The sequence below is a fragment of the Erpetoichthys calabaricus genome, chromosome 6 (assembly GCF_900747795.2).
Source record: "Erpetoichthys calabaricus chromosome 6, fErpCal1.3, whole genome shotgun sequence".
Lineage (NCBI taxonomy): Eukaryota > Metazoa > Chordata > Cladistia > Polypteriformes > Polypteridae > Erpetoichthys > Erpetoichthys calabaricus.
The window spans coordinates 53,671,061-53,696,300 of record NC_041399.2 but is presented as its reverse complement, the minus strand read 5'-3'; the positions used below and the strand labels follow the sequence as shown (position 1 = coordinate 53,696,300).

Genomic DNA, 25,240 nt, shown 5'->3' with positions numbered 1-25,240 from the left:
TAAATTAAACAAACCATTTGAAGATCTGAAGAAACCCACTGCGAAATATATTAATATGTTTTCAAACAACTATAAATAAAAATAACAACACTTTTACAGTATCCAATCTTATCTACTGTTCTCAAACAGTTTTTCCTGGAGATGTCTGTGGCTCAAATACATTTTATCATTTACATTCTTTTTACCAACAGCATACTTGTTAATATACATTTAATCTGTGCAACAGTTTTTAATTAAAACAGTATGTGTTCTACTGTACATTTTAGTAAGTAGATATGAGCTGTTATTAAGAGTTCTGTCATATAATACATTATAGAATGTTGCTGAGGCCAGAAAAGAGTTTGATTAATTTTTACAAAGCCTCAACTCATTAGTCATAAAACACATTCTTGCAAGATTTCTGACAAAATAAGTTATTTCTGCATTTCTATAACAAACACAAACAATGACATAATTTAAATCTGTTTGTGATTAACCAACCCTAAATGCCTTATACTTTAAAGGCATAACTTAATTTTTGACTTAATAATAAAAGGCAGTTTCTAACTAAATTTAAATTCCAAGGAAATTAGAACTAAAGTAAATGCGAGGATTTATTAAGGATGAGGCACTGCAAATGGATTGTTTCAAATATTTTTGGAAAAACTAATGACTTGTGTATATTTAATCCAAAACCGTTTTCTGTAGTTTAATTCTCCAAAACAACAGTTGTTGTCAGTCAGATGTTGGGCAACTGTTGTTTTCTTAATTTTGCTCCCCATATCATCCTGCCACTGTAGAAGAAAAATCATATTTTAGCATAGCTAAAGACACATACAGTATTAACTGATTTTTAGTGAAATTTACAATGATAGTCGACATCAGCCTTTACGTTGAGATATGGGGCAAATAAGTAATTATAACAGGACTTAAAAAAGAAAAGCTATTTCCAAAGCTCTTTATGTTAAACTAGCCTGTATGTGACCCTTGACATGCTGATCAATATTAACATGTAATATAGATAGATAGATAGATAGATAGATAGATAGATAGATAGATAGATAGATAGATAGATAGATAGATAGATAGATAGATAGATAGATAGATAGATAGATAGATAGATAGGCACATCTGAAAAATAGTATCCAAGTTCTGGGGGGTGCTGGAGCCTATCCCAGCTACCTAGCACCAGCTCATTACAGATTCAAAATCATGCATATGCAATATATTTTACAAATGTTCATTGGAGTCTTCAGTTTAGTGCAGCTCAAGGTTTATTTAAAAAGTTATCTGTGTTCATCAACTTTACAGATACATACAGTATTGTGCACAAAGTGAGTTTCCCTAGGTACTGGCTAAGAACAGGACAGTGAAGATTTTTACAAAGAATATCAGGAGATCAAAATGTAGTCAAAAGATTTACCAAAGAATGAAATAGGATTAATCGTCATGATCAAACCACAAGGCAAAATCAAAGGCCTAAAGCAGAAAACATCAGGAGATCTTATAGTTAGAAATAGAAACTCTTTTTTTATCCAAAACTCAGATAACTAATATACCTTTATATGTCTATTTCTGGGTGGCTCTGAAATAGATCACCATGGTAACTCCACAATCACTCCAAAATGGTGGCACCCAAAACAAAACAAATATGGAATAGCAGTAAAATGAAATATATATTTTACACTATTTAAAAAAAGCAAAAAAATTAATGAAGAGTGCTGTTCATGGCACCATAGAGGACATACAGTATATTTTACCATCAACTGCTATAAAAACATTCATATTAGTGTTACAGTGCACCAGATGAACTCTGTCAGTCAAAAATTGTAATTTTGTATAATTCCCAATGCCATTCATAATAATAATAATTATTATTATTTACATTTATATAGTGCTTTTCTCATCTACTCAATGCGCTTTTCATAGTGAGTGAGGGGCCACTTCAGCTACAACTAATGTGGATGATGAGATGGAAGCCATTTTTGCACCTGTACACTCACCACACAGTAGCTATAAGGTGGTGAAGTGGTGAGAGAGATATGTCTAATTAGAGACAGAGGATGATTACGGGAGTGGAGGGCAATTTAGCCTGGACCTCAGAATACACCCTGCTCTTTATGAAGGATGCCTAAGGATCTTTTATGACCACAAAGATACATTTAGAAAAGGATCTGTCACTTAATATTTTAGAAAAGGACAAACAAACTGTAATTACTTTTACTACACTACTAGCACATAGGCTTATCTTGCTCAACTGGAAGAATCCCAACCCAGCTCTTTTAAGTCAGAGGGTAACTGATGTTCTGTACTACTTAAAATTGAAAAAATAAAATTCTCACTTAGAGGATCTGTTCAAAACGTTTGTTTTTTTTTAAATATGACAGGATCTAATCAAGGGCGGCACGGTGGCGCAGTGGGTAGCGCTGCTGCCTCGCAGTTGGGAGATCTGGGGACCCGGGTTCGCTTCCCGGGTCCTCCCTGTGTGGAGTTTGCATGTTCTCCCCGTGTCTGTGTGGGTTTCCTCCGGGCGCTCCGGTTTCCTCCCACAGTCCAAAGACATGCAGGTTAGGTGGATTGGCGATTCTGAATTGGCCCTAGTGTGTGCTTGGTGTGTGGGTGTGTTTGTGTGTGTCCTGCGGTGGGTTGGCACCCTGCCCAGGATTGTTTCCTGCCTTGTGCCCTGTGTTGGCTGGGATTGGCTCCAGCAGACCCCCGTGACCCTGTGTTCGGATTCAGCGGGTTGGAAAATGGATGGATGGATGAGGATCTAATCAATAACATTTGATTTGACATTTGATTCGGGGAAAAGGATACCCTTCTGTTCTTGTTCATCTTACAGAGTAGCTTTGGTTGCTGGCTCTCCTCTCTTTCTCTTGGGTGGGGGTTGAGTTTTGGTTTGTTTGCTGTGTTAAGTTTGACTTGACTGTATGCAATGTTATCTACTTTTAATTAAAATCAATCAAAATAAATAGAAAGATTCAGAACCCCGGTTTTATGTGTCATCTGAGAGGCAGCACCATTGTTACAGTACAGTGTCCCTTTCACTGCAGTGGGGCATTGGGATCCACATTCAGCACACAGGGTAAGTGCCCCCTGCTGGCCTCACTAACACATGTGAAGTCTGAAACCGAAAACCCAACACAACAAAAATTGTATATTTAACACCAAGGTCATCATCGCCTCATAAGTCAATTGCTTCAAGTCACTATTCCTATATCGAAAGATTAATTGCAATAGACTTCTGACATCCACTAAAGAAGATCAACAGATCTTCCCAAAACTGGCTCAGCTTCACTGACTTCCAGAATAAAACTTTATTATCTGTATTATCTTCAGAACTACTACTGACTCACAAAGCTGTTACAGTAAACCCAACAGCTCTGGTTGTACTTGTCTCATAAAAACCTGCTGGAAATTACATGTCCTCTAAAACTAGCTATTTGTGACATGTAGGTGATGCCACTGTGCCCCCAAACCCTCCAACACACCAACACCAACACAAGTCCCAGTTCAAATAATAATTTATTTTAACAAATTCCTTCATAGACAATGTACAAACACAGCACAGGCACAATTCCTCCTACTCTCTCTTCCTTTCTTTCTTAATTTGTCTCCATCCACACCTCCAGGTGAGTGTTGTCCAGCTCCTATCCCAATTCTGACTCACCTGGATGAGGTCGAACGGCTTCCTTTATGCCGGACCCAGGAGTACTTCCAGTGTTACCGCAGTACAGGTTGGAAGCACTTCCGGATTAGGTGGAAGTTCCTTAAAGTGGGGACAATCTGTCCCTGCAGCTTGCCCTGGTGGCACTCATGGAACACAGCAGGGCTGTCTAACTGTACTGCAATTCCCAGTCTGCCCTGTGGGTATCCATGCAGGCACCGCAGCCCCCTATTGTATCCGGGGAGCAAATAGTTCATGAGATTGGTCTCCCTCCCTTCTGTTAATCTGGCCTACCGGCTGGGTAAGGGACATTGCACTATCCCAGCTGGAATGGCAGCCCTTATCTGGTGTCCATTACATGTTATAAAACTTGGAAGTTCCCAAGCACAAATTCCTAAAAACTTCCAAAATGTCCACTAGAGGGAAATATTTCTCTCAAACCCTAGATAGCAATAAGGGCAAACACGGAATCTTTATAAAATTAAAGATTTATTCTTAACAAAAATTAAGATGCAAAGGCATATAGAAATGGCAAAATAAGGTTGACAGCTAAGGCAATCCAAGGTGAACAAAGTCCCAATACAAAATTTAAGAAGCAAAGTCACATAAACAAAACACAGATTCAAAAAACAGTCCAGTAAATCACCAAAAAGAAAGAACATAGAAAATCACAGTACAAACCCTTATCAGCTCCTAAATGCATTCAAATGAACTGCAAGTGACAGTAGGTTGTTGCTGCCTTTATAGAGCTCTGAGCAGTCCCTCGCAGTGACGGCCAGGTGGCCCAGCCTCTAGGGTAACCAGCCACAAAGCAGATGGTGCATAAAATAAGATAAATAAACACAAAGAAACTAAAGTCAAGAATATTAACATTCAAAAAAGAAATTTAAACCCCAGTCAGAGAAGGAACCCAAGCTGAAATACACTACTAGCCTTCTTACTAAGCCAAAGACTCAGCGTATATGTTTATGTCAAAGAACTGTCTACTTTTATTGGTTTATAAATCTTAATCTGTTGAACTCTATCCCCTTGACCAGTTCATCAGTGATTACATTAATATCAAATTTAAAAATTCACCTTTTCAGTTTTTTATTTTAATTTATTGTAACTTTATTATCTAGTAGAGGAGAGGAATGAAGGTCAGTAGCAACAAGACAGAATACATGTACTGTATGTGAATAAGAGGAAGATCAGTGGAATGGTGAGGATGCAGGGAGTAGAGTTGGCGAAGGTGGATGAGTTTAAATACTTGGGATCAACAGTACAGAGTAACGGGGTTTGAGGAAAACAGGTGAAAAAGAGAGTGCAGGCAGGTTGGAATGGATGGAGAACAGAAGAGTAATTTGTGACAGACGGATATCAGCAAGAGTGAAAGGGAAGGTCTACAGGACAGTAATGAGACCAGCTACGTTATATGGGCTGGAGACGGTGGCACTGACCAGAAAGAAAGAGACAGAGCTGTAAGTGGCAGAGTTGAACATGCTAAGATTTGCATTGGGTGTGACGAGGATGGACAGGATTCAAAATGAATACATTAGAGGGTCAGCTCAGGTTGGACGGTTGGGAGACAAAGTCAGAGAGGCGAGATTGTATTAGTTTGGACGTGTGCAGAGGAGAGATGCTGGGTACCCTTATAAGGTTTCATGTGTTAAAAGAGTTTTGTTTTAGCTTGTTACTTTGAACTGTACATTTTGCAGTGTGTACTGTAAAAGGCAGTGTATGAACTGAAGACTGACTGAAGGAAAATAGTTATAGAATATTATGCTCTTTTTCCTGTGAAAATGATTGCAAGAGATGAAGTAAATATGACATAGTTGCAGTATACCAAGCATTTACTATATACTAAAACCATGTAGATTGTTGATATTTTTGCAAAAATATATTTATTGTTGCTATTTGCTTAAAAACCTTGAGTTTTGTTAAAGCATGCAATTTAAGATGATGCATTCATAATTATATTAAGAAAATCAACTTAAATGAAAAGGAATATGTTAAACATTTGTACACAAAAAATAACTTTTTGCATGTAAAAAAATACTTTTCTCACAAAGAAAACCTTATTTTACAGGTAACAATCCATTCCAGTAATTCAACCCAATATCCCAGATAAGTCTTGTCAGCACTGGTGTATGCTAATAAAAGGAGCTTGAATAACGAATATAAAACAACCTCATTATTTGTACCACTGCAAGAGTGAACACAGAAATGAAGAATACTCTGTGTGCAAGGAAACCCAGCTTCAAAAAATCAATTTGACCGTAATGTATCAGTAGGGCTTGCGATCTTACATATAAAGTTATGTATCAAGTTTGAATTTCAGCTGCTCATTAAGATGACTAGTTGTGCATACTATGCCTTTATGTCTTTTGTGACCCCAATATGAACAAACAAGCCAAGGTCAGAGTTCAGACAAAGCCCAGCGTAGTTTGGATGTGTTGTAAAATGCGGCGGATTGGCCACCTGTCTACAGGAGGCACCTGCCCTGCGTCCGATCATGCCAGACTAAGTAAACTACGGCCAACAGCGACCCTGAATTGGATTTGAAAATTAAATTACTGGCATCGTTTGTTTTCTTACGTGCATTCCAAGCAACTGCAGGACTGTTGATGCATGCAGCTTGAAGTCGCTCGCGTGTCTCCTGCCTTGGCTTTCGCGCTCAGGGACTGTTCTTCGTTTCCATAGTGACGAACTCACAACTAAGCGCCATACTGCGGAGACGGGCAATTCGCCTCTATGTAGGAAAAATGTGGCCGCATAAACTTTCTCGAGAACTTGTCAAACACAACTAAGAGAAGGACGCTTACTGCCATTGCCGTAAGTACATTTTGACTGAGTATTTTCCAGAAGGTATAGGGCGCGAGCAATTTGTTGATAACTCCTTGTGTGTTCTGCGTGGCAGCTTTTTCTTTTCATATACTGCACTTACAGTGTAATAACACACAACAGCATATGGCAGCACATTATAGAATTAAGTGTGCCGTAATGGTGTACTTTGGTAGACATTTCGAGTGCGTTGAACCTTTCAATATGAATGACTCTCTGGTATAACTGGATTAGCGTTAGTGCCATCCAGCATGGCTGCATTACGAGGACTTTTTCCTTTTACTGTAGAGTGAATGGGATCCATGCTAAGTAATTGTATCCTTCCATTTTTTGAACCCACTTTTTATTATTAAAGGTCACACTGATCTGGATCTGGGCTAAAAAGCCTGAACCCTGAGGAATCATGTCAGTATATTACAGGGCATACAACTGTATGCATGCCCACCTTCAATCGCGAAGGTCTTGTATTGGATCTTTTGTCGACCTTATGTGCAAAGTTTTTTTGTGTTTGTGTGTGTGTTAGTTAATGTAAAAAAATATAATAATACTTTAAAATCTAAAATATCCTAAGTAGGTGATTACTTTTTATACACACTGGAACTATTGGTATGTATGTAAAGATTAATTGATCACTCCATTTATTAATGATCAGTTTTGCTTTTGGCAGTACCAGTAATTAATTAAACAATTTGGTAAGTCTCACACTTTATTTTCTTCTCTCTGGGGTCTACAGCCATTAGACTTAAATCAAGGTGTAACTGAAGCATACTCATTTTGAGAAACAGAATAATACAATTTATTCATAAATGCAAGGATTACAGAAACATAATAACTGCATATACAGTACAGTACTTGTATATTGACACAGAACAAAGGACAGACAAAACAGATACGAGAGACAAACATAAAGAGACAGGAGAGGCTGGCTGCTTCCTGGCTGTTTACAGTTCTAATTTATTTCGGCACAGATAAACACTTTTACAATGCCAAGTGTTTAAGGATTATGTCTGATGTTGTGCGAAGTTGTTCTTGTTGCTATGGGTTCAAGTGGAGAACTGTTCTTGCACTGGAGTGCACTCTTTACCTTTACTTATATGGTCCTTTGTTTGTGGTGCGGTGTGATGCTGCCTTTCTCAGCTCTCTGTTAAGCTCATGGCTGTGCTTTCTGCAACTTCATAGGGAATTTTTTTTTTTCTGACACAAGAATGCAGGCACTGAAGTTCTCTTCTTCAAATAATTTTGTTTATCAATCTTCTCAGACACTTGCACAGAGCTTGGCTTGGCAAAGAACATTTTTGAGCTGGTTCAGGGTTCCAGAGCTCTATGGATAGTTGCTTTCATTAATGTTTGGATTATCAGTCTTTAGCTTCCCAAAAACAGTGCATTGTCTGAATTTTGGCTCCTTAAAGAGAGGACAGATCAGCAGCTTTTTAGGTCTCCCCTGAGAGTGCATTGACTGCTTTTTAACTCTAAAAGAGAGCAACTCATCAGCTCTCAGAGAGAGAGAGAGAAAAGGAGAGAGAGAAGAAATGAATGGAGCTAGTTTTGAATGAAGGTGTAACCTCGACTGACTAGATCAAGAACCACTCCCAGTTACAGAACCAGTGCCTTCTTACAGGAGCATTACTTTGTCCTTCACACACAGGCAGATTCAGTTTACACAAGCCTAAGATGTATGTCCATTTTGGTGTCTTTCGCCTGAAAGAAACTCTGGAAAAGTGTGAGCTCAAGTCTGATTTACACCTTTGATGTCATAACTAATTGGCACAAGCTGATGTTTAGCCATTTAGTCAGGAATGCAGGTGGGGAGGAGGATATACAGATGAATTTCTGCATCCTTATTCAATTTCTGTCTTAACAGGCCTTGTGTGCCACTAAAATGCCTATTTTGGCCTACACTGGTCATGTTAAGCTAGTACTGAATTTTTGGGTTACTCTTTTAATCATATATCATATCATAAATCATATAGGCAGGCAGTGTGGCGCGGTGGTTAAGGCTTTGGACTTCAAACCATGAGGTTGTGGGTTCAGACCCCACAACTGACACTTTGTCCATGTGCATGTGCAAGCCTGGCTCCAACTGGAAAAGCAAAAAGAAATACAACCAAATGTACAATATCTCAATGTCTTAAGTCACTTTGAATAAAAGCATTGGCCAAATAAATAAATGTAAATATACATTATTATCTCACACAGTCTGGGAAGCTCTCACAACTGACAATATTTATTAGAGCAAAAACTAAGCCATGAGGCCAGAGCTTACAGACAGGATTGTGTCAAGGCAGAGATTTGTGGAAAGCTACCAGACATTTCTACATTACTGAAGGTTCCCAACACAACAGTGGCCTCCATAATTCTTAAATGGAAAAAGAATGGAACAGACATGACTTTTCCTAGACCTGGCCACCCAGCCAAACTGAGCAACTGGATGAGAAGTGCCTTGTGATGAGAGGTGACCAATAACCCAGTGGTAATTGTGACAGAGTTCCAAGGAACCTGTGTGGAGATGTGAGAAACCTCCAGAAGGACAATCACTACAACACTGTACTGATCTGGACATTATGAAAGAGTGGTCAGATGGAAGCTTCGCCTCCATAAAAGATGCAAGAAAACCTGCTTCAGGTTTGCAAAAAGGCGCCCAAGGAACTCTGACTGTCTGACCGTGAAAGACTAAATTCTCTGATCTAATGAAACTAATATTGAACTGTTTGGCCTCATTTTTAAGTTTCATGTCTAGAGGAAACCTGGCACTGCTCATCACTTGCACAATACCATACCAGCTGTGAAGCATGGTGATAGAAGAATAATTCTGTGGCATTATTTTCAGCGGCAGGGGCTGGGAAACTAGACAGGTTTGAGGTAAAGCTGAATGGAGCAAAATACAGAGATATCCTTAATGAAAACCTGCTCCAGAAAGTTCTGAACCTCAAACTGGGTTGAAGGTTCATTCTTCAGCAAGACAATGACCCTAAGCACAAGATAACACAGCAGTGGGTTAGGGACACCTCAGTGCATGTTCTTAAGTGGCACAGACAAAGCATGGACATGAACCCAATCAAATATGTCTGTAGAGACATGGATTAGCTGTCTACCAATGGTCTCCATCCAACCTGACAGAGCTTGAGTGAATCTGCAGAGAATAATGGCAGAAAATCCTGAGATCCAGGTGAGTACAGATTGTCGCACCATACCCAAGAAAACTCCAGGCTGTAATCGCTGACTAAGTACCAAGTAAAGGGTATGAATACTTGTGTCAGTGTGACATTTCAGTTTTTTATTCTTAATAAATTTGCAGAAATTTCAAAACTGATGCTTTTGCATTGTTATTCTGAGGTACTAAGTGTTGGTAAGGGAAAGATTTTACATGATTTTGGCATAAGCCTGCAACATAACAAAATGTGAAAAAAGTGAGGGGTCTGAATGCTTTTTGGATTCATTTTAAATATCATGCATAAAATGGCTTGAAACATTTGTAGCCAAATGGCTAAAATAGTGTAGCATGGGTTTCTGTTAATTTGAGCAACATATCACATATAGTGGCAATGCAGATTACATTTCTACAGTTACAGCATGTCATCAGCATATGATTCTGTTTCAATTGCAGTGCAGTAGTAAGAGCTGTTCAGAGATGAAAATAAACAGATACAGGTGCATATGCTGTAACAATAACAACATTTGCCGATCCTATCCAATATGATCTTTTCTAGCCTATTGTAATCTGCACTTATAGCAGCTTATCCAGGTATTGATATGTAATTTTTTTCTTCACAGCATGTACGCAGACACAACCATATTCTTCTTGGCCCTAATTTATCAACAGTCAGCTTTCTGCATGCCCACAGTGTATTCAGTAAAAATTAACAAAACAGACTATGAACAGAACTCTAGTTAGGAAAACATTCCATCTTCATAAAGCAGGGATGTTGGGGCTGATTTGTTTAATTTGTTTAAATATAGATTTAAATTAAATTTAACTGTGTTTTGTTGTACAGTACTGGAAATACCTGCTTGTTTTTAAATGTACATATAAGTATAATAAATATATATATTTCAAAACTAAAGTTAAAAGTTTCCTTACAAAAGTAATAATACATAATGTCACACAGCTTATATTAATGTTGTATATCTTTGCATTACCATATTTTTTCTTTTTAACTAATTTCTTTTTGGTCTTTATAAAAATTTTCACTAAATATCTTAATTTCATGTGAACAGTCTTTAGAGAATTTTCTTTTGAATAATTCAAACATTAATAACATGTAGATCTATAGATCAGGGTAGTTTTAAAATCCTAAGCTATGTGAAATAAGTAACTTTTTATTCAGAGGTTTGCTTATAAAATATATTGTGACAAGCACTAACTGAACCATGAATTATTTTGTAGTCTTCTGAAATATGTCACAAATAATATACTGTATCAGCTAAAGCATTTAATAAAAATAGTAACTACAGACAGTAATTTTACTTTAAAAGATTTAATTTCATCCAGCATATTTTGATTTCAATTTATAATAGTAATCTCAATAATGTATTGTGTGTTTTGTGCTATGGTTGTCACTAACAGATAGGCAAATATAAATAAATAAAAACTTTCATAATCAGGTGTTCAAACCCAGCAGTGACATTCCCTTTTCCTTCTTCGTCTGGGAATTTCAATCAGATGTTTCCATACCAAATACTCACCTGGGGAAGAATACACATTGAATCAGTTATTACATGCTTTTCTATTTGTAATTAATTTAAACTTGTGTGTATAATTTTTGGAGTAGTATCCCATATTCTACTGATTGTGATTTTTTCTAATTTGCGTATTCTCTGTGTATGCATGAGTTTCCCACAGCAGTGTTACTTGGAGTCTGTGAAATGGTTCAATGTAAGTTAATGTGTATGTGTGTAGTTGTATTCTTCAATTGACTATCTAGTGTTGATATTTACAGGACAGGCTATAGCTCAGTACAATCCTGGAAAACATAGATTCAGAAAGTATATCAATGCATGTGTTGTTGTATAAACAGTTATAATATTTAAAGAAATACTGTAGCAGGAACAATGGTATATGATATACTTTGACAAATGAGTATTAAGCCATGTTAAGTTTATTAAAATCCAGTTAATCTTTTGTGATCACTCTGACTTTAAACTTTTCCTATCCCAACAGATTTTTTAAAAATGTGTCAAAGGTTTTGAAACTACTTACTGAAGTTGTGCAGTACATTTCAGCAATGGTCCGCCTTAACATAGAACTAATAGCTCGAAGCAGCGTTCATATAAAAAACCGAAGAGATGAACCACTGGCACAATACCTTAAAAGGATTACACATCTGAACTTTTCAAATAAAAATATTGTTGATATTGTAAGTATAAGGTTATGCACCACAAGTGCTGTTCTCATTCTCTGTAATGATGTTTTAATTGATTTTTTTACTATTATTGGTTTTCTTCTCCTTTATTTAAAAACTATGTCAAAACAAGGAATATTGGTGACTGAAGGTTAGCAGAAAAATTAAATAAATGGTAATCTAATAATTACATTTGCATCATTTTACCCATATCAAACAGTCTGCCTTTTGGTAATACTTAGAGAATGCTTGTTATTTAGATACTGATGGTTACCTATTCCTCCCCGAGTGTTTAGAAGGTGGTGCTTTATAAATACACTGCTGACTCCTTACAATCAGAGTTTGTCGCTAGGCAATAGAAAGCAAAATACAAAGTGTTTGCTCCAATCTGTTTTTGTAGATATGGAGTCAATTAATATCAGGCAGTACCTGTCCGAGTATGCCTTGTGGAAGGAAAAATATGACATTGCTTCAAGTAACAGCATACTGAACATTTGTTTTAAGCCTTACTATAATGTTTTATTTAATGAAAATATTTATTATTGGAAACATGCTGTACAGTAACGATGACACAATTACAGAACAAAGAATAACTATTTCATATTATCTCACTTAACGTTTATAACCCATCCATCCTATTTGTTCTCATAAAATCAGTAGAAAATGTTCAGTGTCCATAACTGTAAATTATAAGAAACTACTTTACTATTCCCTGCTGTAGCTGGCCAAAGTACAATTTAGTAAAAAAAAAAAAAAAAAGGCAACTGTAAGATTTTATAGCATTTGCTCCAGGTTTTAATTAACAGCATTATGCAAACTATTCAATTAAATGAGTTGAAACATGTTGTGATTTGTCAAGAAATGGACCAGATATGTCTTGCCATTATGATGTATATTTTTCTCTATTTTGCAGGATGATCTGTCAATGTGCCGGAACCTTACAGTTTTGTACTTGTATGATAATCAAATTAAGCAGATCTGCAACTTGAGCTTCGCCTCAAATCTCACGCACCTCTATTTGCAGAACAACAGCATAACGCAAATTGAAAACCTGTCATCACTGCCTAAGCTTTCCAAGTTGTGAGTGTTAACTGTACACTTTTCTAGCTGTGAGGCTTTGTTTTTTAGAAAGCACATGTAAAACCTCCAAACCCTTTATAAGAACATAAATGTACTTTCAGTATTTGCTTGGCTAACTGTGTGATAGTTATAATGTCCCCAATTCATTGTTTTGGTCTGATAAAAGACACTGAAGGCACTGTGCATAATGTTGACAAATAAACATATGCATTAGGCTACTGAAGTAAATGTCTGTCTGTCAAATAATAGGCTGTTGATATTGTACGATTTATATTTCAAGATTATTTTCATTAAACAAAAAAGCTTGATGTAATGAATGATCTCCCGTTCTGTGTAAAATTTTAATATTCTCAAGTGGATAAAATATAATAAAAATAGTTACTCATGATATGTTATCATTATTTTTTAAAATGACTTGCGTAATTTAGGATCCTGAGGTGGTTCGTCATGGTGGTGGGTGCTGCAGCATGCTGTATCAGTGTATGTCTCCAACCTTGTTCTGTTTTTCTTGCGTAATCACTTTGTTTAGCTTCATTATTGATTTGATTTAAAGTAAAATGTTACAGTATATTAGAAAAATACTTAAATAATGATACAATTATTAATTTTCTCCAATCATCAATTTACAATTATTTTTCTCTAAATTAATTTGTTTCAGGTACCTTGGTGGCAACTGTATTACAGTAGTAGAGGGTCTGGAAAAGCTTGAACTTTGCGAGCTACATATTGAAAGTCAACGACTTCCCCTTGGAGAGAAGCTGTTATTTGATCCTAGAACTCTTCACTCTCTGTCTGTAAGTAGAAAGGTCTTATCTTTTTGTCATCTTGTCGACTGACTGTCAAAATGCTGCAAAATGTTTGAGACATCGGGTTAAGGATCATTTAAGAAAAAATCAAATGTTCTTAGTAAGGACAGGAAACAATTTTTCAAAGAAGAATTGACTTCCAGTAGAATGTCACATAGGTGCGGGTAGTGGGGGAGGGTAATATTGCTGTCTTATAAAGCCTGAACTAAGAGAGAACACGCATACTATGCAGAAATTATGTTTTATGTATGTATATATGTGTCGGACAATATCCATCAATCCATCCATCCAGAAACCTAAATGGAATATTGTAAATGAATAATTTGCTTAATACTTTGTTATTTAGTTTAATATTTACAAGAATTCTATACCTAATATGGAATAGTTAGCTGTTAATGATCAAATTATGTTTATATGTAATACATGTATGGTATACGTTGGCCTAATATGGTCTTTTAAAGAAAGGAAGCCTGTTTTTTTTAGTACATTAGATGCCAGCAGGGAGCCTTCCATAATTGGGGGCAAACTGAGAATAAATAAGGACAAGAAGTATAGAAGCTGACATTACAGAAAAAAAATCTGGTCTCAAGGAGTCAATGGCTTGAGGCCAGTCTGACTTGATACTCTTGGGATGTTGCAGGGTTGATGTTAAAGTGGTGATTCTGACAGTGACCCTGGAAATAACTTCAAAGTATAGTTTAGGTTTGTAGGTGAATATGGCAAACTAGTAAAACACTCAATTTTATTGAAATAAATTCTGTTTTCACTTGTGCCAACCACCTGAACCATCCAACGTTTTTTATGCATGCTCTGTCCAATTTAGGCATGCAGTCACATAAGCTTTCGGTTCAAGACAGCAACTAGCCCTGGGCAGGGCACCAGTCCGTTGCAGGGCACATGCACACAGACATCCATGTTTACTCCTACAGGATCATCGTAAGGATATGGGAGGAAAACCCTACACAGAAATGGGTAAAATACTCAAATTACAATCAGACAGTGACCAGGTCCAGAATTTGAACCTAGCCTCCTGGGAATGTGAGGCAGTAGTGCTAACACACAAACTGTAACTTAGAGATTAATTCTTAATTGTTTATAGCCATGTCTCTTCCATTTCATGCCCAGGAAATGTAAGTTTAACTTAAATATTTAAAATTTAAATGCTAAACATTATTATCAATTATTTGCCATTGTTGACTACTTAACAACTGACAAAAATATACAATCGATATAAAGAATTATGTAATTTATGCATCATCCATATTTAGGTTATATATACTGCATGTGTCATTCTCCTGCTGCTCACTTGTCTCATCATTGTAGCATATAGAGTTATTACAACTCATTGCCTTGTATGTGCTTGGAAAGTTGAGAAAAATAATGATATTACTGCTACAAGTGTTGGCTTTAATGTTATCATTTCAATCAGAAAAAGTTGTGTTTGTAGTTTTAATATATAAATTGCAATAGTTAAATATTGTATTTTGCTCAAGTATCTAAATGTGCTAAAGCATCACATGCTGCTGCATGCTTTCCAATTGGTACAAACTTAAAATGGAGCTTATGTTTTTCATCACTTATAAATTAATAAGTGAACCTTTACATTTCAATAATATATTAAAGCATAATGATGTTTTCACATTGTATTTTTAAAACACAGTCTTGTCAAGATTAATTTTCTATGTTTAACTGATTAATTATAAACTACATTTAATACTAAATTACTGTGTTTTTATTTTTAGCATTTTCTTTATAAGCAATTTTTTTTATTTCAGACTTATTTGTCTGTATTAAATATCAGTAACAATGCCATTGATGAGATTACTGAGCTCTCTGTCCTGCATAACCTGACACAGTTCTACGCCGCTAATAACAAGCTTCAGGATGTAAAGGTAAATATTCCTACCTGGTAATTTATAAAGTAGTTATATGGAATATTTGGATTGTTGGATATGTTATCAAAATATGTATTTTACTGAGGTTTATTTCTCAATAACATGTGAAAGTACATTGAGTCTAAGAAGTCTGCATTAAATTAAACACCATTTTTCTATATTGCACAGTTGTCTTGTACAAATGATCAGACATAATTTAAACAATTAATATATTCTTCAAGGTTTGATGTTTCTCACAGTATAAATTTGTACATAAGATTATTTTCAGCCTATGATAGTTTATTCTTTGTCCCCTAAAATATTATATAGACAATTTATCGAAGAGCGGATCTGTAAAACCACGCAGTTGCAAGTTCAGTCTCCACCTACGACTAGCAATGTGACCACAAGCAAGATACCTAATTAATTTTTAATCAAAGTGTAGGAATATGCAAACAATAGCAACTTTTAAATCACTTGGAATATAATTTGTCAATTCTACCCGTCCATTCTACAGATCCTCTTATTTCATTATGGAGTAATGTAGATCGCAAGTTTATCCTGGCAGCATAAGGCAAAAGCAAGAAATAGACAGGATGCCCTTCTGTCACCAGTTACATTAACACACACCAACACTCAGTCTCAGCAGGTTAGTTTAGACTGTCCAGTCAACTTAACTTATTCATGATTGAATGTGTGAAAAACTGGACTACTTGAGGAAAACTCATGCAGGCATTGACAGAATGTACAACATCAAAAACAGTGACTGCGTCAGGATTCAACTCTTGTTCCTTAGAACTGTGAGGCAACATCACTATTCCACTTTGCCATTGACTCTGTTTCCTTTAAATATAGTATTGTGCTAACTTCTGGAAGAACACAGTGACAGGTCTTTCCACTCTAATCCCTAATTATTCTTCATCATACTCATTGAGCCTTTGTACACATGGAAGACAGTTGCTGGTAACATAAAGTAGATAACACTATGCTGTCTGTCTTTGGACAAAGGCATCAGCTAACCAAATTAACTTGTGATTTTAATGGAGTGGTATTCTGAAAATAAATATTCATACATGACAACAGGAAGGTCAAGTAACCTCTGTTTTAATTTGGTGATCCGTAGTTTTTCCAATCTGCTTATCTCACTTTCAGGGTTTTAGGGAGCCACAGCTCACTCTTGTTGCAGCAAACTCAAGACAGGATGCAATGCTGGATAGAGTGTACATACACACATACCCACGCATACACACATACACATACCCATAATCCTTTACACTTATCACTTAGACTAATTCTAATGTCTTTTTGGGACAATATGCAAGTTCCAGCCCAGGATTCAATCCCAATCTTGTGTTACCATGTTGCCTAAGATTTGTTATGTCTGATTCAAATTAGTATTTAGCCCGCCATTTTGCAGCAACATCATTTAATACCAATATTGTAATTTCCGAATTATAAAGTTAATATTTTTTGACAAACCACACACAGATTGAGAGGCAGTACACACTCCTTGGGTTATAGTTTGGGATAGTTTAGTATAAATCTGATTCATCTGCCCAGAAAGAGTTGTCCTCACTTTGTATATACCATTTTCTCTAAGGCAATATGTAAGATGTGAAATATTTTTTTTTATTCCCAGACTCCCTTATTACATATTGCATATTACTCTTTTCAGACTATTAAATTTTCTAGGAAAAATGTATTCGAAAACTAAATTTGTGTAAAGCTGCATTGTACAGATAATTGCTGTTTTTGTGATAGTTTCAATCAAAGTCATTTTATTGTTTACTTCATAATATCTTTAATTTATACAACCTCTGGCCACTATTGATCGAAGTAAGGCAATATCCCAAAAGATAAATGCATCCCTTTCACAATTGAGTCAGGAACCAGAAAAACATTATAGATTTTCTTAAACAGATTATGACAAGCAGTCAAGCTAGATGACAAATTGGTATCTGCAGGCCCAGTTAGTGCAGTTGAGCTAGACATTCCAGATAAAGATCAAAATGCTGGTCAAATACAGGTTCATAACTGGTCATCATTATCTGAGTGCAAAGCAACTACCGATCCAGTGGGTGCCTGCTAAGGTACTCTTAGTGCTTGCACATGAAATGCAATTTAGTGCTCACTTTTCTGTGGCAAAGCCCTCTGAGTGACATGCTTGACACGATCATTTATCAAAACAGAAACCGCACAGCACAGAGGGGTCCCTTTAGAACTGATTACAGAATGCCTGAAAAGTGGAAGTACTTTGGTTGAGACAGGAAGGCAAGAAACAATCAGAGCGTGTCCAGAGAGTAATCATATTTCCACACTGGATTAATTTTCTTTTAGGTAAACATACACTGTGGGCAACATGTTTGTGAGACAATAGAGAAGTGACTTGTAAGTTATATGATACTTGACTGGTGATTTATTGAAACAAGCTGTAGCTACACTTTCATATATACTTGCAACAATTTGTGGTCATGTAATTACAAAGTTATGCAAATTTTTAGTAGAGTAACAAAGGTAAAAAACTTGAATATAAAGATTTTAGGGAATAATTGAAATTCTCAATTTTTCAAGACTTAAAGTGTATGTCTTACAAAAAAAGCACAAGATTATTGAAATGTATGAAAATGTGTAAAAGGAAAAATTGAATTATAACCTCCTGAAAACTAGTTCTTTTTATTTTTGAGCTTGGAAACATAATATGTACATGCCTAAATACTTAAAGTTTGTAATTGGCATACAGTTTAATTTAATTTATTACATGTTGCTCAATAAAAGAAGAATATAAAATAACAGCCTCAGTGGCAAGAGGCTGAACAGGGCTGACTAAACATCTTTCTCTCCAGCAATACTCTCCAGCTCCTCCTGAAGAACTCTCATGTGTTCTCGGGCCTTTTGAGAAGTATGATCTGGGCCTCCTTATAGTGGGCCATGCCCAGTATACCACATCAGACATGAACTTTACTGGGGTTTCTCAGTTAAACTCCTTACCTTTTCATGACTAACTAATTCAAAACCTTGTGGAGAAGTTTAATTTTGGCTGACTGAACACATGACCTCATTCTTGCAGTTTCCATACAGAATTTGCGATCTTTATTAAATATTGGAATGAAGAGCTTCCTACCACTAAGGTTGTGCTTTTCTGCCTCAGTTTGGTATAATGCTCAATATTGCTGTGATCATTTCATCAGTCTATTGGCCAATCTCTTCATTTTTGTTATCATCACTTGTAAACAAGACTTTAAAATACTTACAGCTCTCAATTGGCAGCAGCTGCTCTCTATTCATCTGCAGAGAGTTAGCCACTGTTTTCCTAAACAAAACCCTAACCTCAGATTTGCTTATTTCCACACTGTTCTTTTTCACTTAGCTACAGACTTCTCCTTTGCACCCTGAACACCACAGTCAGACGAAAAAAATTTCACCTACAAAGAGAAGTTTACAGACCACATGCTTTCTGAGCATCTTCTGTGCCTTGCAATCCTGTCCTTGAAAAATAATAAACTGGAAGGAACCAACAAATATTCTTGTTAAACCAACTTAACAAATCATCTGCTCCAGAGTTCAAATCACAGTTTTCCTCACACACCTCAAAGATGCTTAGCCACTGTTAATTAGTAAATCTGTACAGACTTAATGGTAAACAGGAACAGCAGTAAAACACCACATTTTTGATCACCTCCCACACTGCTCCCTGAGACACTCTTTGAGGTGCGGTATCGTGACATTTCATTAAAAAAAAAAAAAAAACTAAAAACTTCCTAACTTCTTTTGTTCAACTCATTAGCTCTCTGGTGTATCTGGTACATAGCAGGGTATTTTTCATAACTACAAAATGTAAAAAATGTAAAATGTAAAATGTAAAACACAAATCTGCCATATCTGTCAGCACCCCCATCCGTCGAATATTCACCTGATCATCTTGAAACCTGCTTAATCCATTCCTGTGCCACAGGTAAATATGCTGTAAATTAGGTTAAATTTTATGCAGAACAATACTCTTCATTATTCATGGTTCTTTCTAATATTTTTACATACACAGATGTTTTTCCTTATTCATAAAATATCTTATTTAAATATTAATACTGTGTGAGCAGCTTTTGGTGTGAATCATGAGGGACCAGACAAATCAAACAATTTAAAACCTGTACTATCTCAGCATGTGCTGAGTTATACATAAATATTCACTTTGAACACATATACCCCCTTGAGGCAGTGCTCACCACGAAGAGAAATGTATAAAACTAAAACTATTATTACCATTATTAGAACGCTAATGAGTAGATGGATGTTTGCAATTCTATTAAAAACTGTCCACCATTCTGTATATATTTTTGTTCTGCTTATTCATTACTGGTTCACAGAGTTTCAGAGCTTATGTTTAAACGCCACAAAAAGAGGGCCAAATGTTTTGTATGTTCTCTGTATGAGTTGTACCTGACATGTTGTGATATGCTCACAGGAGTTAGAGCTGGTGTTCAGTAAGTGGACGAAACTTCAAAAGCTGGATTTGAGTGGAAACCCAGTGTGCCACAAACCAAAATACAGGGATCACTTAATAATGATATGCAAATCTCTTGGTAAGTGATTATATAGGTAATTACCCGCCAAAACATTTTTAGTGTATTATGATGCAATATCTTTGCTATACTTTTACAATTTTGTGAAATTATGGTTATATTATCCTTAGCTTAAAATGAATATAGTTATTTAATAGTGTATTTAAGCAAATTATAAATTGATATTCCATTGCAAAGGCATTGATTGAAAGTTTGTTTATATAATTTAAAGTTCATTATATTAAACAATATAATTATGTGCCCAAAACATTTTATTTACTTATACTCTAGTAAACACTAAAATAATTGGCTTATTTTTGTTAAGATGAAATGAAGAAAATAATTGAATTTAAAAAGCATACCTATACTTACTTATCTTTTCAGAAGTACTTGATGGCAAAGAGATAAATGAAACCTTCAGGCAGTTTCTTACAAACTGGAAGGCTTCAAAAGAAGCAAAAAGAAGGAACATGGATGAGCAGTTCATCAAACAAGCAGCCTAGTGCCATCCTTGAGTGAACTGATTATCAGCACAGTGCTGATTGTGGATTTTTTTTAATACTGCAAAGCTTAATTTTAAAACTAAGAAAAGCAAAAATGTTTGGACCTGCATTGGCCTTATACTTTAACATTAACTCATCTTCATTTTTAAAATGTACGACCTACAATCTGCAATGTCCTCCTTTCCGAATATTATGCAATATAGGTATCTTGGAATTTTCCACACACACATATATGTGTGAGAGAGAGAGAGAGAATTTTGGTCCTTTTGTTATGTGAATTGCCTTGCAGAATCTATGTTATCATCTGTCATACTGTCATATACTCCACCAAGATATATGTGATGCTCAGCCCACCAAGTACACTGGCAGAGTAAAATAATGTACTATGTACTATGACTGACACAGGTGTGATCCTTACCTGCCACTGTAAAACCTGTAATCCTTCAAACACATCTCATGTCAGAGATGCTGGAACTGTTGTAACCAATATCTTAATTGGGAAGTACAGATTAGATGGAAGGGCATGGTGAGTGCATTTACAGTGAAAAGGATTTAAAACTAGAACAGAATATGGTTCCAAATGAAAGTGATCATTTTGGACCCATGTCTTTTTCAATTCTGAACTTCATGTTTTTTTCAAGGTTTGACACCAGTGATCTCAGTGACCAAAATAAACAGGGCTGTGGGAAAGTGACAGCAATTAAATAAAGATAAATCAAAGCAGTGTAACAGTGGTGAAAAATCTGTGATAGGCGTACACAGACAGTTTTGTGGACTTGGATAAGGAGATTTCTGGATTCATGTTATAGTTAGAGTTTTTCACTTCCTCCTCAGCTTATACTTGAGCAGTGGCACTGTATCTGGTAATTATAAACTGTCAAGGATTCTCAGCAAAAAGAGCCTAAATGACTTCATTATAATGAAATATGTTGAACATTTGCACATACATTAATCTTAAAGTTTTCTGACAGATGTTCATTCCACACTGCACAATCCCAGATTCCCTACAGTGAAAGGCTATGACACTAAAGGATGCTGGGTAGGCAGGTCTTTACTGAGAGCTGCCGAGAATTACAATCAGCAACTAAGGGTAGCTCATGGCAGTAATGGTTGACCTGGCAATGCTCTTTTTAAAGTTGTTGACCTTGCCAGCTAATAAAATAGAAGGTTCTTTTCGCTGGCACAAAAGGTTCAAGTATGTGATCCCATGATATGCATGGGTGATCGTCTGCTTGACAAGGATGAGTCAGTCTGATTTAAACAAAATCTATCAATGTGTCACATTAAATACACACTGCTTTTCTCACATTGATTGGCTAATACAGAAGGTTAAGTTGTCTATCAATTGCTCATAACTGCCCTTAGGTACTGTTTTTCCAGTTTATTCTGCAATAACCATATTTCACGTAGAGACTGCTAAATTAAAATTTGAGTGTCTGCATCACAGCACAAAATGCAAAATGGCAACCATCAAATAGCTTACTACATAGCACAGCTAACTCTGAATGTCAGTCAACATAACACTTCAAGACATGACCTCTGAAAATAACAACCACTTTGTATACTTTACAAGCCAGAGTGGAGAAAACACTGCCACTCTCCCGGCATGATCTGGGCACATGGTAGGAACTTTAAAGACAGTTATCTAAAGCTTCTGAGAAGGGATTTAGAAATGGTGACAAGCAATAAAACAACTGATTACCATTTGCATAAAACTCTTTACTGTATTTGAATATGAATATAAAAAATGAGCAGTGATGTAGTCAGTAGAATCTACATCATAGGTTAAAGTCCAATGTCCCCTCATTGTAGTTGCATGCTAGGTGAATTAGTGACTTAAAATTGGTCCTTTATGAGCGAGTCTTGTGATGGAATTTTGTCCTGTCATGTCCTGTTCTGGGCTGCTTCTTATTTTGCTTTTGCTTTTGCAGAGATAGACTCGGGCAATCCTAAACGAGATTAAGTAGTTTCAAGCAGTTATGTTAATGTATAACATTCTCAGACCTGCTTAATCCATTTCGGGGTCATGAAAAAGCTGAAGCTTATCCCAGCAGCACTGGGCACAAAGCCGAAACCTGTCAGAATTATATAAACAACATGTTTTTTGTTTTATTATTAATTTATAATTTTACTGTTATTTTGGCGGCATCCCAGTTACCGCTGTTCTTTTGTGTGTGTGGTTTTTATGGGCACCAACAATTTGGTGATTTGGGTCTCTATGACACTGTGTGTTGCTTGGTGTGTAGTGCATATCCTGCACAAAGTTTGAGGACATGGCAGACTTCGTATAAAAGATGGACACTCGGTTTAAAACTTCCAAACAAAATAAAGGAATGACATGCAATGAAACTGTTTTAGAACTCTTTTCTAGTAAAGAACTTTTGGTTATAATTTCAGTTTTGTTATTGACTTTATATTTAGGAAATTCACTTAAACTCTGTTCATGGGTAACTGTTATCTTTTGCTTCTCTGACTTTTACTATGTCTAACTATCTCTTGTAAAATCCATAACAGTGTCTGCCACTCAAATATGTAATTTGACTGGACTTGCATGGAACATTTGCGACAGCCATGACAGGAAAAAGTCCAGGATTGGGTACTTCTCCATTGCAGTGTCCACTTACACATACTGTACAACCACACTCACATTCACACAGGTTTGTTCAGGCCTAGTTAGGAAGCACCAATTAACAACAATGCACATACAAAGATTAGATTAAATAAACTATATTAATCCCAAATGGGAAAGTTAGATGTATAGAACAGCAGAAACATAAAAAACAAAGATTTGGACTCACAGAACAAATAATACAATAGATAGATAGATAGATAGATAGATAGATAGATAGATAGATAGATAGATAGATAGATAGATAGATAGATAGATAGATAGATAGATAGATAGATATTGTACAGAAATTACACAATTAACTTATAGTGCAAGCATTTAGTTTGTGATGTTGGAAGGAATAATTGAGTTGTCTGATTGCAGCCAGCAGAAATGACCACCACAGGAACACCATTAGTAATGAGTCTGTGGCTAGAAGTGTCCAAGAGAGCATTTCCTGGAAAGGATGAAGGATGTTTTTCGTGATGTCATCCAATTTTTCCACCATACTCTTTTCCACAACACCTTCCAGTGTGTCCTGCGTTAGCCCTCTGACAGAGCAGACTTTCCTGATAAGTTTGTATATTTGGTGATGAGGGTGGATAACTATAGTAACTAATGAAAAACCCATACAGATAATGGCAAGAATATGCAAACTTCACAAAGACAACAATTGGTAACAGGACAGAACGCAAAAAACACTGGAGCCATGTGGTGGCTAGCTAACTGGTAGAACCTGATGAAATTTCAGGAGAATGTGACACATGCGGTTAAGATTATTGTTTCTTATATGGATAACCTGGTCTAGTTGTGCCAGACAGAAGCAGTAAAACTAAAGTATATTTGTCAGCCGATCACAGACACCCATTGCATGCAGAGCTGTGCTTTAGATAGTTAAAGAAAATTTAATGTAAACATTCACACAGGTCACTCACAGGATTTCACTTGTTTTTGCTATTAGTACATGTTTTTTTTTTAATCAAAGACATCCTTTTATCAAAGCACAATGTGTATATGGAGCTTGGCTTTGTATGATGTAACAAGACGAGACTTCAGACATGGGAAAGGTTTGGGGCAGCCACCCATATAATATGCTCCTGGCTGCAAAAGTAAAGAATTGTAAGACCAGAGTAGTTTACAAGACTGAGTCCAAATCAGAACTGAATTCCAGAGGAAGGAAGTGAGGCTTTATAGGAGGTCTGGGGGAAGTGATGTCATCCTTGGGGCCGGGACCAGAAGTGACGTGTCCCGAGTTGAGGCAGTGGTTCCTGGTGGGATTTACAAGGAAAGGTCTGCAGGGGACTTAGAAAGAGATTTAGTGTACCCCGCCGCCCCTGGGCAGATGTGTTACTATTATTCTTTAAGCCCTTCAGCTGCCTCCTATTTGCACGTGTGTGACAATGAGCATGGATTTCATACCCAGTCAAGGCCTTTTATCTGCTGTTAAACATGTTGTACAGTTTGACGTTATGTTTATAAAATGTAGAATTTATTTTTGATGTTGACATTTCATGTTGTTTTTAAATGTTTCATGTATTTCCACATTGTTATCCTAAAAGAGATTTTATTTAACAGTATGTTGTAATAATGTTTATTTTCTGTCTGTCGAATTAATTGCAGAAAGCATACTTTATGTTTTTTGGTGCAATGACTACATAAAAGCCTTAATCTTGATGCTTTGCTAATCTGTCAAGGCTATGTTTACAAATTTCTACTTGTGGGAAGGCAATATTTCAATAGTGTAGGAGCTGGAACTTGATTAAATTAGGTGATTAACCCCTGAACAATTAATCAAAACAGCTTCACAGTATACAGAAATTTAAACAAAGAATTACAATACAATACAATTACTTGGTATGAATACTATAAAAATCACTACCGATGATTCTTCACTTAGCCCCAAGAAGCTCCAAACCAATGATGTGATGATAACAAGTTTGCCAATCACACTTCTCCAGCTCTTTCTATCATTCCTTCATTCCTCCCTTGAGTACAGACATCTCTC

At 36.1% G+C, this 25,240-nt stretch overlaps 1 protein-coding gene and 1 long non-coding RNA gene across 3 annotated transcripts; both read left to right on the top strand.

Annotated features, from left to right (window-relative positions):
- The first annotated feature begins 6,335 nt into the window (after positions 1–6,335).
- On the top strand, positions 6,336–22,667 carry ppp1r42 (protein phosphatase 1, regulatory subunit 42). 2 transcript variants are annotated; one of them, XM_028803592.2, is made up of 7 exons: positions 6,336–6,460; positions 11,628–11,823; positions 12,722–12,888; positions 13,547–13,682; positions 15,470–15,586; positions 20,028–20,145; positions 20,509–22,667. In XM_028803592.2, the coding sequence occupies exons 2-7, from the start codon at positions 11,692–11,694 to the stop codon at positions 20,625–20,627; spliced, it is 789 nt and encodes a 262-aa protein (XP_028659425.1). In that variant the 5' UTR covers positions 6,336–6,460; positions 11,628–11,691; the 3' UTR covers positions 20,628–22,667. The 2 variants fall into 2 exon arrangements, with proteins under 2 accessions (XP_028659425.1, XP_051785137.1); XM_051929177.1 differs by lacking the exon at positions 11,628–11,823.
- Positions 22,668–23,771: 1,104 nt separating this feature from the next.
- Positions 23,772–24,847, top strand: LOC127528419 (uncharacterized). The gene is made up of 2 exons (XR_007935316.1): positions 23,772–24,271; positions 24,641–24,847. It is a non-coding gene; the product is annotated as an uncharacterized LOC127528419 (long non-coding RNA).
- The last annotated feature ends 393 nt before the right edge of the window (positions 24,848–25,240 follow it).

Coding starts and splice junctions, on each gene's coding strand:
- ppp1r42 (XM_028803592.2), top strand. CDS start 11,692: ATGGTCCGCCTTAACATAGAACTAATAGCTCGAAGCAGCGTTCATATA. Junction 11,824..12,721: donor ATAAAAATATTGTTGATATT/GTAAGTATAAGG, acceptor TCTATTTTGCAG/GATGATCTGTCAATGTGCCG. Junction 13,683..15,469: donor GAACTCTTCACTCTCTGTCT/GTAAGTAGAAAG, acceptor TTTTTATTTCAG/ACTTATTTGTCTGTATTAAA.